Source organism: Drosophila biarmipes, chromosome X, assembly GCF_025231255.1.
Source record: "Drosophila biarmipes strain raj3 chromosome X, RU_DBia_V1.1, whole genome shotgun sequence".
Taxonomy (NCBI): domain Eukaryota; kingdom Metazoa; phylum Arthropoda; class Insecta; order Diptera; family Drosophilidae; genus Drosophila; species Drosophila biarmipes.
The window spans coordinates 24,196,893-24,210,867 of NC_066611.1; the positions used below are offsets into that span (position 1 = coordinate 24,196,893).

Below are 13,975 nucleotides of genomic sequence, written 5' to 3' on the forward strand. Positions count from 1 at the left end.
AATCAGGCGCTCAGATCAGACATGAAAATGGCAGGGTTGCCTATGATACATGCGAAGCGAAGAAAATAAAGGCTTCTCAAAAAATTCTGAATAAGATGTGATGCCTTTTCAAGAGTTTCCTACTCTATCCATAAAATATAAATTATGTTCTGCCCCAATTTCCGTGGTAAGTATTTTGATGTTGTTGCTACTCTTTTAAAACACTGAAATAAAGATTTTTGAAAAAAGCCCTTTTTACAATGGGCTGTCATCCCTGGTGTTGGAGTGTCATCGTCCGCCTATCGATAGATTGACAATCGCGCTGTTGCGTCGACTGACGGGCAGAGCAGAGTCACACTGGCGAGCAGAGCGAAAAGCTGTGTGGCGGAAAACAGTAAATGACACAATAAGCAGTATAATCAAAAATAAACAATAAAATATACCGAATAGTATTTAAAAACAGCGGCACCAGCGCACATACACACGGAACGCAAGGGAGAGAGGGTCAGCCAGAAAGTATGCAGCAAATATGTGAATAAACACTTCCAAACGGAAACGACAGCAACAACAAGGCAGCAGCATCATCACACACACACACTCTGTTGTTGTTATGTAAGTGTGTGTGCGAGTGCGGGTCTGTGTGCGTGCGTAGTAGTAAAAATGTAGCAAAACAACAACTGCGACACACAAAAGAAGCAACAAAAAACATGAGACAACGAATCTAAGAACCTTTTTGATACCACAATTTTGTTAACAAAAAATAAGGAAGGAAGAAGGTGGAGAGAAACAAAGGGCGAATAAAGGAAACACGAAAGAAGAAAAGCAAAAGGAAACAAGCAGCTGGCAGAGAGAGAGAAACAGTTTGCCCCGAGAATTATACCACAAAAGAACTGGGAGCGCGCGAGCGAAAGAGAGAGCAGAGCGTCCATCATCCACCAATACAAATGAACATGCTACACAGTTTCGGCGGCGGCAGCGCTGCCAACGCCACGGGCGACGCCAACAGCGGTGAGTGAGAAACAGTTATTGTCCTCGCCCCCTCTCTTTCCCTGCCCGTGCACAGAGAGAAAAATAATTGTGATCCAGGGGATTATTTAACACGCATAAAATAGTATCAAATCGATGTTTTCCAACTAATCAAATGCAATTAAATGCGAGCAAGTGATCAAATGTATGCTGAAAATGTTATTTTACATTGTGCTTTCGGTTTTAATCGTTGATTAATTTGAGGGATACGGAAGCTCTAGCCATTGGGTCGTTTATTTTTTACCAATTTTCAAATGTGGCAATTTTCAAATACAAGTATGCAATATACAAATATTGGAACGAAATAAGTTGAGTAAATGTTGAAATTCACCGTAATTTTTTAAGTGTATCTTTTGGCAACAACAAGAGTGGCAAATTCCAATTACATATCATGCATACACACACACAAACAAATGCCGAAATGCCAGGACCTTTGTCTGTGTGTGTGCTTTGTTGTTGTTCTCAGCGTTGATGCGTAGAAGGTGCGAAAGTGAAATGATTTGGCGTCGCTTCTGCAAGAAAAGAAAGCAAAAAGCAAGGCGAAGATACGACTACAGTGGGCCCCCACTTTACGAGACTGAAAATGTTAATATGTGCTCCTACTGTATCTGGAAGGGGTCCTGAAATGTACCTATAATTTATCATTATTTTCGATTGGATCATAAACTCCTTTTTTTCTTAAATATGTATTTTTAACATTACCTTTATAGCAAAATGACCAACCTGTTTAATTTACATGAATAGGTACATTTAATATATTTTATAAATTCAAACAAATCCTTATGTTCTTGCCCTTTCATTTTCACTGTATATTGAACGTTTGGGCAAGCGAAACTTTTTGTAATTGCTTTGATGAACTCGACAGGGTGGTGTTGTATGGAGTGTGGCACCCAGAATATGGGCAAACATCCGAAAAGACATATACACATGTCAAGCTCCTTGGACTCGAACTTTTTGAATAATACTTTGCGATTGAGTTAACTTGAGTGGTGATGTATCGCAGAAGTTAGTCGTCAGTTCAAGTTGGGATTGCTTGGTATACTTATTAATAGCGCTCCTGTTAACTGAATTTGTTAGCCACAACCAGAGGCACATGCACCAGCCCACTCGACTCTAGTGCAGCTGTTTTAATTCACTTACTTTCAATTAATGTGCCCTTTTTCATTGCCATCAAAGGAAGGCCTGCGCCTGTCATTTCCCCCGGTGATTACTTTCTGCATTTTTCCCACTCATTATACATTCCGGAAATCGGGAAAATCTCCGACTGCGATTGGCGGTTATTAATTAAACAGGCCATGGGGAATCGCTGGCCGGACAGCAGATTGCACTCAGGTGGATGGCAGGCAAAGCCGCTCTAATTGGAATCGATTGAGTGACATTTTTATAAAACCGCCGACTGCCGACCAGTGCCAATTAAGTGGTATTACCCTGGCCATGCGAAACGCAAAGTTCACGGCCAATAGGTCAATGCGGCATTAATCTGCTGTTTGTTTCGCCGGCCCGCCCTCGCCTTCCTGCGCAGCTAATTGGCCATATAGAGCCAGTACATATCGTGTATGTGTCTTACATATGACGACCCCAGTGCCGCACGGAACCGGTAATTGCATTACGTCGTTCGATGCGATTACGCTCGGTTAGTTCCTGCCGACCACGCCCCCTCTTACGGGCTGCCCTCTCATTTGAAAGTCATCAAATTGCCCGGCAATTAATGTAATCAGAGCGCTCACAACGTCCGGGCTTCTTTTCTCACGTTTACCCCTCGGGGCTGCTCGGAAGTTAGCCCCCTTCGCAGACACTGTTCGAAAATGCACTGCCCATGTAAGCCTCTTATAATTGTTTGAGAAATCTTGCACATTTGGGCGGATATTGCAGGGTGCCCAACGAAATGCCCATGAGTTGAAAATCAACTAGTTAATTATTGAAATTGAAGAGCCATTAGTTGATTTTGCGCTTCACTTTTCCTAGGAACCGAGAACAGCATTTTGAAAATCTTGAAGTCTTGAAATAAATCAAATCTAATATCAATATTTTGCTTATCAATAATCATAGCATACTTTGAAGGGCAATGCAGGACAACCATGCGTATGAGTAATAGTTAATGAAGTATACGCACTGGTGTATTATCTGGGCTTATTATTTATTAAACAACATTTGTTCAAAACAATTATGTTAATCTTGCTTATTAATAAGGCCTTCTGTTAATACCATTACTAAAAAGTAAATAAGGAAAATAAATAAAATCATAGCATACTTAGAAGGGCAATGCAGGACAGCCATGCGTATGAGTAATAATTTATGACGTATACGCACTGTTGCATTTGCTCAAAACAATTTAGTTTATATTTTGAAAACTGGCTTATTTTTTTGAAAAGTACTATTTATTGTTTTAAAATTTATTAGTTTTTCTATGCGAAAGCACAAATCCCTGGGACGTCCTCTCGCAATCCCCCTTCTGAATTCCCTTTTATTTGTTTGCTTTTTTCCCCCTGTGCACGCACACACACATGCTGGCAAACGTGTGTGTTGCGTCTTTTGTTGGGTAACGGTAACAAACATATGTTTGAGCAATATGGCTGCCCTGGCATGGGATTTAATGATGTGTGTGTGCGTGTGCGTGTGTGTGAGGGACCCTCCCATGTCCTCGTTTTTGTTATTGTGTTACTGGCAAATTAAAGAGGAAGCAAACGCACGCTCATTCGCCATCCCTCTCTGAAAAAGAGCGTGGAGGGAGAGAGAGAAACAGGAAGGGGAACGGGAAAGGGAGTGATAGTGAGAGAGCGAGGCATCGCCTTTCAGCGTCTCATTTGCCATCCCTTTCTGCCCTTCGTCCTGTCATCAGCTGTTTTATGTTGTTCAGGGTCAAGTGTGTGCGTGTGCCTGTCGGTGTGCACTTGTGTTGGTAGCGTCGCAGGTGTTGCCCTCTCCCTCGCCCCCTCTCCACACGCTCTCTTGCGTCTCGCTCTGTTGTTGTAGGTTAGAATTCAAGGAAGTTTTTTAGCATCAAGTCAAGGTTACTACACACTCACACGCCCGCACTCTGCACTCTGCACTCTGCACCTCCGCACACAGACGCACACGCACACGCACACACGGAGCCCTGTTTATCGCAATGTTTCACTCGAATTGCAGTGGGAATTGAAAATAAACAACTTAGTGCATGTGTCGATGTGCCTGAATGCACTTCGCTTTTTCCTGCCGCCTGCCAGCGCTCTTCAATGTGGTTTCTACAGGCAAAGTTCGGTACGTTGGAATCGTTTAGTTAAGAGGTCTGAAATTTAAAGGCATTGAGCATGGTTCTTGGATTTTAAAGTTTCAATTTTTCTTATACACCCGTGAATGTGTGAAATGTGTTACTATATTTCAAAAATGAATAGTTTCCGACTGTCAAATATTTAAGGTAAATTTTACATAATGGTACTGAAATTAGGAAATTGGAATTCAACATACTTTGGACCCGAAAAGTTGAAAAAACTCAAAAATTTGATAATACTTTACCGAATGTGTTGTTATTTTTAAATAAGAATATTTTGCAAGTGCATTTAGAATACTTACACAGCTTCCGAAATGAATAGATGATATCTCATAATTTAATTTGAAAATGTGTAATTTTTGTGCCTCGCGTGGCAGTTGATTACAGAGGCTGCACCGCTGCCGCTCCTCACTGTTTACAAAACTGTTGCAATTTCCTAAGAAGGTTTCTTATCGATTTTGTTCTCACTCTTCCCCCGAAGTTCCAAGTCCGAGTCCGAGTCCAGGGTTCCGGCCCTCAAGTCCGGGGTCCTGGACATTGGCGGCCATGTCACGTAGCGACGTAAATCCTTTATTTCCATTCTAATTAGAAGCACGCCCCGCCCTTCGTCTTCTTTGCTCTCCATTTCCTCCTCGGGCTTCCCCACTTCGTGGTCGCTCTTCCCATTAGCATATTTGTATATAGAACAATGCCGGAACATTTACATGCGAGCACAGTGCGTCTAGGAAATCCAGAACTTTCAGAAAAGACCAAAAAATAATATACTTTGGCTTCAGATCCACACTCTTTTTGAGGAGCAACAGGTTAGCAGGTATAGGCTTTTGGATTTTTGTTATTAAAAATAACTCAAAATAAAGTTCCTTTCTTGAAAAAAAATAATTTAAAACAAGTATGTTATTGTGTTGTCTCAAAGTTTATTGTTGTTGGTCCAAATTTATTAGCAAATATTAAATATTAAATATTAAATATTAAAACATTAATTTAAAATGATCTTTTTCGCTTACATATGTAAACTCAAAAAATAGCTCGCATATATCATATTATTTGGAGCATTCCTAAAAGAAAAATGCTGCTTTAAATTATTATTATTTGTGACGAAAAGTAGCTCATATGTTGTATTTTTAAGGGATCTCTTGATGACATGTATGCTTATCTGTTTCACTTTTGTGACTCGATCCCTTTGGGCACAAGTTTACCATTACGCATACGCACTGTGTTCGGCCCAACACTTGTGTACCAATAAATGCTGCTACATGGGGCATCGGAGCATCGGAGCATGGGGACGACTTTGTGCACAGGAGCAAACGAAACAAAAATTGACAGCGATGACAAAGTGATTGACGTCGGTCGGCGGACTCCGAAAGCGGTCGCAAACGCAGCCCCAGACGAGGGGGGCAGTACTTTCACCGCGGATGGGAGGGCTCCTTCGAGTGGCACTCCGGCGTGTGCAATCAATCAAAGCATATTTATCGGGCTCCGTTACGAGTGCCCTGTGGGAAAATAAGAAGGGAAATGGGCGGGGAAGTGTCACGTCGGTCGTTAGGAGGGCTCGTGGACTTTCCCTTTCGCCAACCCACGGCAGCTGGCTTCTTCTTTATTATTTATTAAAATATTGTAATATGTTAAATGAGTAATCAAAACTTAAGAGTTCTGCTTTGGCTTTCACTCTGATAAGTCAGGAATAACACCTATTCGAAGATTTTCATTATCAAAATGCACAGCCATACCAATACTTCTCATATATATTTTATATTATGTATTTTTCATTCTTAATTTCATTTTTTTAAATAAAAATAAAAGGAGTTGTCTGACAACTTAAGAACGCTGTTTTCAGACAGTTGGATCAAGAAAATGCGTAAAAATGTAATTAATAGACCACTTTTCCTCATAACGCCTATTTACAAGCCCTGATTAAAACAAACAAATATACTCTTTTTAATCTTCCTAAAATAAAATATGCTTTCCCCCGATTTTGCCACCTCCAGCGGAGACCGAGCTGAAGGAGCGGCTGATAGCCAGCGTGAAGAAGGAGGTGAAGCAGCTGATGGAGGAGGCGGTGACCAAGAAGTACGTGCACGAGGAGAGCAGCTCGGTGACCTCGCTGTGCGGCGCCGTGGAGGCCTGTCTGAGCCACGGCCTTCGCCGGAGAGCCCTGGGTCTGTTCAAGACTTCCTCGACGACGGCGCTGATCCAGAAGATAGCCAAGATCTGCCCCGAGGCGGACTACGTGAGCCGGCGTCTCCTCGAACTGGAGCTGGCCCAGGAGTCGCACGCGGTGAGCGGGAAGCGCTCCTCCTCCTCCAGCGACAGCATCATCAAGCCGAAGCTGCTCAGCAAGGGCAGTGGGAGCAGCAGCTCGGTGACCACCATCAACACGGTGTCCAATGGAGCGGGAGCGGGCTCGGGTGGCGGGGGAGCAGGAGGAGGGGTCATTGCCCCGCTGGGCAAGTACCTCTGGATTCGCCTGGCCCTGCACGAGAAGCGGCTGGCCAAGATCATCGAGCACCTGGTGAGCAACGCCAGCAGCTACTACGACCGCGAGGCGCTGGTCGCCGACCCGGACTACGGGTCCATCCTGAGCTCCCTGCTGGTGGGTCCCTGCGCCCTCGAGTTCACCCGGGCCAAGACTGCCGACCACTACTGGTCCGATCCCTGTGCCGACGAGCTGGTGAGTATCCCCGTCCATGATGTCTCTATATCTCTCTTTGTTAGATTTAACAATGTCGTTTAAGTGTATATTTGTTTAATTCTTTATAATTCTTATATTTGTGTTTACTTTAAAATATTTCTTAGAATTACATGTGTTATTAAACATAAATTATTATTAAACATAAATAGTTTTAACATAATCATAACCTTTTAAAAAGTATAAAAAATGTACATTAACATTTCTTGTGTGAATCATACCAGTTATATTGCCCTTTAAAACTTATATGGTTTACAAATTGGATTACGATTGGATAAATTCGTAAACACGTGTAAGAAAACAGTTTTAGAATTATTTCAAAATGTTTTAAGTTATGAATTTATGGTTATTATATGTTTTTAAAGCAGCAAAAATAAAATAAGTCACAAATTTGAGAGAGCCCTTTGAAAAACTCTCCTTATTATTATATGTTATACATTTATAATATATTTTGATGCTCTCCGGATCCTTCCACCCCCAGGTGCAGCGGCACAGGATCAGCTCGGGCAACCGCACGCCGCCCACCACCCACCGGCCCATCATCAACTTCAAGCGCAGCCTGCACACCAGCTCGGAGGACACGAGCAGCGGCTCCTTCAAGGCCTGCTCGCCGGCGAGCGTGGCCAAGGACTACGTGGAGTCGCTGCACCAGAACTCCCGCACCACGCTGCTCTACGGCAAGAACAACGTGCTGGTGCTGCCCAAGGACGTGTCCGAGCCGATGCCCGGCTACCTGAGTCTGCACCAGAGCGTCCAGTCGCTGACCATCAAGTGGACGCCCAACCAGCTGATGAACGGCTACAACGACGGCGACGGCGGCGACAAGAGCTTCTACTGGAGCTACGCCCTCAACATCAACGTGGACGAGATCGTCTACGTGCACTGCCACCAGAACCGCGGAGGCGACACTGGAGGCACCATCATCCTGGTGGGCCAGGACGGCGTCCAGCGGCCGCCCATCCACTTTCCCGAGGGTGGGCACCTGCAGGCGTTCCTCAGCTGCCTGGAGACGGGCCTGCTGCCCCACGGCCAGCTGGATCCCCCGCTGTGGTCGCAGCGCGGCATCGGCAAGCTTTTCCCCTGGCCCAGGAGCGTGCGCCGCCACATCCTGCCCTCGGTGATGGAGGCAGGTGCTCCGGCGGCCGACGAGACGCCCATCGACTATGTGTTCCGGGTGGTCAGCAAGAGCCAGCACGAGGAGTTCCGTAAGTTATGCATGATTGTCATCAAGGGACCTTACCACCATGATTCGGTCCCTTTTCCAGTGGCCAGCCATCCCATCCTGGAGCTGGGGCGCTCCAGTCCGCGCAGGAAGCACCTGGGCAGCTGCTCCACCACAGGAAGCAGCGACTGCTCCAGCAAGAGCCTCTCCATCGACCAGAGCAGCTGCGAGACGCCCCTCATCCAGGCCAGCCAGAGCACCAGCATCGAGCTGGTCTGCTCCACGATGCGCAGGCAGATCATCTCCAGGGCCTTCTACGGCTGGCTGGCCTACTGCCGCCACCTCTCCACGGTGCGCACCCACCTGTCCGGCCTGGTCAACGTGCGCATCATGCCCGACCGTGAGTTCAGGTTCCCTGCATCCCTTGAATCCCGAAACCATCTATTGATGTTTATTGAAATACTTCCCCCTACATATCTTTTAATTTGCCCATAATAATACCCCCTTTCGCCACCAGTGGCTGCGGACGAGGAGGGTCTGACCCGCGACAAGTGGCTGGCGATGCACGAGGACGGCGTGCTCACCGGCGAACTAGAGCTCTACCGCCTGGTCTACTTCGGCGGCGTTGAGCCCGATCTGCGCAAGGACGTGTGGCCCTACCTCCTGGGACACTACGCCTTCGGCTCCACGCCGGAGGAGCGGCGGAAGCAGGACGAGACCTGCAAGCACTACTACGAGACGACGATGAGCGAGTGGCTGGCCGTGGAAGCCATCGTACGTCAGCGGGAGAAGGAGAAGACGGCCCTGGCCGTGGCCAAGCTGAGTGCCGAGCAGGCTCGCCTGGCGGCCAATGCGGCCAGCTCCTCGAATCCCCACCAGAAACTCTCCAACGGCAGTCGGCAGCCGGAGTTGGAGCAGCGGAATGGCGAGGAGGAACAGGAGCGGATCATCTTGGATGAGGGCGAGAACGATGTGTTCGATGACAATGACTTCTCGGACATATCCGATCCGGGGGATCTTTTCGATGAGCCGGAACTGGGCCAGGAAGCCGAGGAGCAGCAGGAGCAAAGCAACCCAGAGGAGCAGGAGGAGCTGTTGGACAGGCAAGAGGAAGAGCAGGAGGAGCGCGGGCTGCCACGTCTCAGCGAGCAACTGGTTCTGGAGTTCCAGAACCTGGACGGCATGGAGCCACTGCGTCTGCAGGAGAACTGTTTCGCCGATTCCGAGACGGAAAACGACCTGGGACTGGGTCTGGATGGCAGCGGAAACATCCTGATGCTGAGCATCAAGAGCTCCCCGTCGACCAGCAGCTACGAGACGGTGGGCAACGAGTTCGTGGACATGGCGGAAGCCAAGCTTGAGGAGGAAGAGCGCCCGGGAGAGCTGAGCAAGTTCCACAGCGCCGACGATGTGCGACTGGAAAACCCGGTAGAGGAGGAGGAGGAGCCATCGCAGCCGGCCACGGCGGTCATCATCACGGAGGCGGCCTCGCTGGACGCCCTGGACGTGGACGACGATCCCACCGAGGAGTTCACCTCGCGCAAGACCAGCCTGATGTCGCCGCTCAACGAGGACATCACGGTGGTGGCCTCGCTGGATGCCCTGCAGGAGCCAAAGTCCGCCTGCGTCTCTCCGGCCAGCTCCAATGGCGGCGTCTACAGTGTGGAGCTGCTGGAGCAGTTCGGGCTGAATCTGCACCGGATCGAGAAGGACGTGCAGCGGTGCGACAGGAACTACTGGTACTTCGCCAGCGAGAACCTGGACAAGCTGCGCAACGTGATCTCCACGTACGTGTGGGAGCACCTGGACGTGGGCTACATGCAGGGCATGTGCGACCTGGTGGCGCCCCTGCTGGTCATCTTCGACGACGAGTCGCTCAGCTACAGCTGCTTCTGCAAGCTCATGGAGCGCATGATCGAGAACTTCCCGAGTGGCGGGGCCATGGACATGCACTTCGCCAACATGAGGTGGGCTCTAAGCCAGGAGACACTCCACCTAACACTAATATTGTCCATCCCCCACAGATCCCTCATCCAGATCCTCGACTCCGAGATGTACGACCTGATGGACTCGAACGGGGACTACACGCACTTCTACTTCTGCTACCGCTGGTTCCTGCTGGACTTCAAGAGGGAGCTCGTCTACGACGACGTCTTCGCCACCTGGGAGGTGATCTGGGCGGCCAAGCACATCGCCTCCGGCCACTTCGTCCTCTTCCTGGCCCTGGCCCTGCTGGAGACCTACCGCGACATCATCCTCTCGAACAGCATGGACTTCACCGACGTCATCAAGTTTTTCAATGGCAAGTGGCTGCTTTCGGGGTCGATTGTTCAAAGTCAGGTTAAGCTTTTAGTTGGCTTTGGTTTGGAGCAAAAGTTAACAAATTCAAATTGTTAGTACTTCCTTCTGAAAAAGCAAATGTAACCGAGTGTAACTTAACGGAAAGGTTAACATGACTTTGAGAAATCGATCCTCTAACTAACCAGAAGATTTGTAATGCAATCTGTGCCTTTCCAGAAATGGCCGAGCGCCACAACGCCCAGTCGATCCTGCAGCTGTCCAGGAACCTGGTCCTCCAGCTGCAGACCATCATCGAGAACAAGTGAAGAGCCATCGGCAGACATCAGACATCAGACCCCAGACCTCATCATCCGTCGTCAGTTCCTGGAGACCTCAGTTCCGATCAGTATTGAGCATGCGATGTACTAAGTAGCTAGCACCTAGGGCCTAGAAAGTTAGAAAGCGCTTGGGGACACATAACCGGAGACATATAGCATATACCCTAACCACATATACCATAGAACACATATACGTGCACCACAAGCCTGCACCCTAGAGATGGCAATTAGCTGAGGTTTTTGGGAGGCTTCCCGCAATCCGCAATGGTTTTTTGGAAACGGCTGGGAATCGCTTAAAGAAACTTAACAAAATAAAGGAAATTGTAGTGACCTGAAAAAACAAAAGAGAGAAAATCAAGTGGAAACCGAGCAACGTAACAGATGAACTATTTATACTTATACAATATACATGCATATACCGATTATATTATATACAGGCAGTTGCATATTTATACGTTTTGTATATTCGAGAACCGGGCGAGGATCACGGGCATATATGGATATTGTGTTAGATATCGTCTATATATGGCAGTGCTGTGGGGCTGCGACTGCGGCCAATTGTTGTTAATGTTACGTTATAGATTTGGAAGTTATCAGGTATGTTATATGCGCATTGAAGGAATTCAGGGGGAGGCAAGGTGGGCTTTTCGAGAGAGGTTTATTGTCACTTTAAAAACTGTGTTCAATTGTTGAAAACCAGAGAAAAGTGGAGGTTTTCGAGGGGATTTCTCTGAGGAGTTTTGGAATCTGTGGTGATTTTATATCGCTTCAGAACAGTTGAGTTTTAGGAAGGAGAGCTTAGAAGATCTAAAACTTGCAGTGATTTAATTTCGCTTTAATAACTTTGTGTAAAGCAAAATATTTCGATACGGAGAGTTGAGTTTCTCAAGGATAAGCATTTCGAGGTGATTTGAAATCGCCGGAAAAGAGTAGATTTTTTTACAGCCTACTATATTAGGGGACTTAAGATCTATAATGATTTGACAAAGCTTAAGTCCTGTGTGCGATGACAGGAGATTTTCAAAAAGGCAGTAGAGCTATGTAAGGATTACCATTTTGAGGAGTTTTAAGACCTGCAGAGGTTTTTGAGGCCACCCCTGAATCGTGATGCAATTGTTTGCTTGTTCGGATTGTTTTCCCCATTTTTCCTTTGTAGCTGCAAGCGTTAGGAAAACATTTTGTATTCGAGTTGCCCGACAGGTGGATCCTGGGGCCATATTTCTATGGGTAAACCAAGCCACAGAAAACACAGAAAAACGTTACGAAATTATTGTTGACGGCTGCGAAGCGCTGAGTTTGTTTGTTAGCAGAATTAATAGCAGCCCAACATATATATAGACATACTATAAACTAGTATTTATACAAATATTAACCCAAAACATAGATATAGGAGCGGAACGTGTTAGCCGTGTATTGTTATAACCGAACCCGATTCGTTGCTACTCTCAGGCAAACTACACACATAGATTCTATCCGGTTTTCGTTGTTTTTTGGTAAGTGCAGGCGCACCAAAAATCCCTCCACTGGGCTTGTATACAACTTATATTATATAGAACTATATAGAGCGAACACTTTGTGTGGAATCTGATTTAATGCGAGAAGCACGCTTTTTGTGTATGGAAAAACGTAAAAACGAAAACCAAAAAAATACTTAATGTGATTTCTTGTTGCTTCTTTGAATATTGATATTTTTGTAAGCGCTAAACCGTATACATATACATATATATATATACATAACGAAAGGGAAGGAGATGGCAGGCAACAGAAAGAGACGGCGAGCGATGTCGGAAGAGAGGGGAGATATATTTTACACTTGGCTGGGAAAAACCGGGGGATAGAGAAAGTCAGTCGAGTCCAACCAAAGTTTGGCCACACTTTTGATACACATATTCGACAGAAGATCAAACGATCCACCACGACAAAAGCAAAACTAAAGAACTAAAACACGAAGAGCAAGGCAGGAACTCTCGCTATAACATATTGTATCGTAACCAAGCTAAGCTACCGTATATATATACACATATATATACCCGTCTGTGTAGAGACACCACCTATAGAGCCCCGAGCATATAGATATTACGTTACCCACGATTGTAACCACAACATTTAGCATACGCATGAATATTACGAATACCCTATGTTCCGAGCGAAACCCACATGAAGCCCAGAGAAAACAAACAACCGATTAATGTATAATTTACCGAAACCATGTCGGTGGAATCAAAATAAAAGAAATTATGTAAAATGTTTACAAGAAACCGGTTCGAAAATGTTCTCAAGATGTACACCTTTACTTTGAAGGGGACTTATTACAGAACTGGCAAATTTGTTGGGGACTTACAGCAAAAACAACTATTTTTGATCCGATATCGATTACTATCTGATCTTTTCTCTTCTGGAACCTTTCAATCTGGGCTATATCGGTCTGTGTAGCATACTTTTAGCTACCTTTACAATCACTGATCATTTTCATGGATTTCTTCATGAATTAGATATTGATTTTATCTTTCCTGTTATCTTATTATTATAATATCTCTTCTGGAATTCGGAGATATTATAAGGTATAGTTCACTCTGTGGCTTACAAAGCTGTCGAAAAGTATGCAATGAAAATATATTAAGAGCTGTATCACTGTTTTTTTTTTTTTTTTTTTTTTTTTTTTAATTAACATCTTTATTTAATATAATCCAGGAACAGATCTAATTAAAGCCTTTAACCTAAATGTTTTCTTAAGTAAATAATCTCTTAATTATAAATTATAATTAGTTTTCAACTTGGTATATAGGAGTAGATCAAATTACGACTAGTTTCAAGTAAATAATATATTCATATTAGTCTCTTAGGAGCAGCCCAAAATGTCTTCTTTTGAGCCTGCGAATTGGGATAGCCCCCTGTAATCTCCGGGCTAGACGATTACGGTGGGCAGTTAGACGGTCGTTGTACCTGCTTGAGAAGAACGATATTTGGTCTTCAACAAGACTCAGGTTTAGGTCATTGTGAAGCGTTTGGCCGCTAACGAACCACTCACAGCCAGTGATTTGTCTTAATGTTTTGTTCTGGACGGTTTGGAAACGTTTTCGGTGGGACGCAGCCGCCACTCCCCAAATTTGGATTCCATATCTCCAAGTTGGTGCGATGATTTGTTGATAAATGTGCCGCTTGCATTGTATCACTGTTAGCCACCTTTTTTGTGCACCGATCATTTCCATCGAATTCCTGGTTTAATAATTTATAAATGCCCTACATTTTTCCCA

General features: G+C 45.6%; 1 protein-coding gene across 2 annotated transcripts; it reads left to right on the forward strand.

Annotated features, from left to right (window-relative positions):
- Positions 1-342: 342 nt before the first annotated feature.
- Positions 343-12,983, forward strand: LOC108027567 (small G protein signaling modulator 2). Of its 2 annotated transcripts, none has more exons than XM_017099054.3 (7): positions 343-987; positions 6,241-6,923; positions 7,423-8,146; positions 8,207-8,503; positions 8,621-10,070; positions 10,128-10,405; positions 10,621-12,983. In XM_017099054.3, the coding sequence occupies exons 1-7, from the start codon at positions 924-926 to the stop codon at positions 10,707-10,709; spliced, it is 3,585 nt and encodes a 1,194-aa protein (XP_016954543.1). In that variant the 5' UTR covers positions 343-923; the 3' UTR covers positions 10,710-12,983. The 2 variants fall into 2 exon arrangements, with proteins under 2 accessions (XP_016954543.1, XP_016954544.1); XM_017099055.3 differs by lacking the exon at positions 343-987 and adding an exon at positions 4,188-4,245.
- Positions 12,984-13,975: the final 992 nt, after the last annotated feature.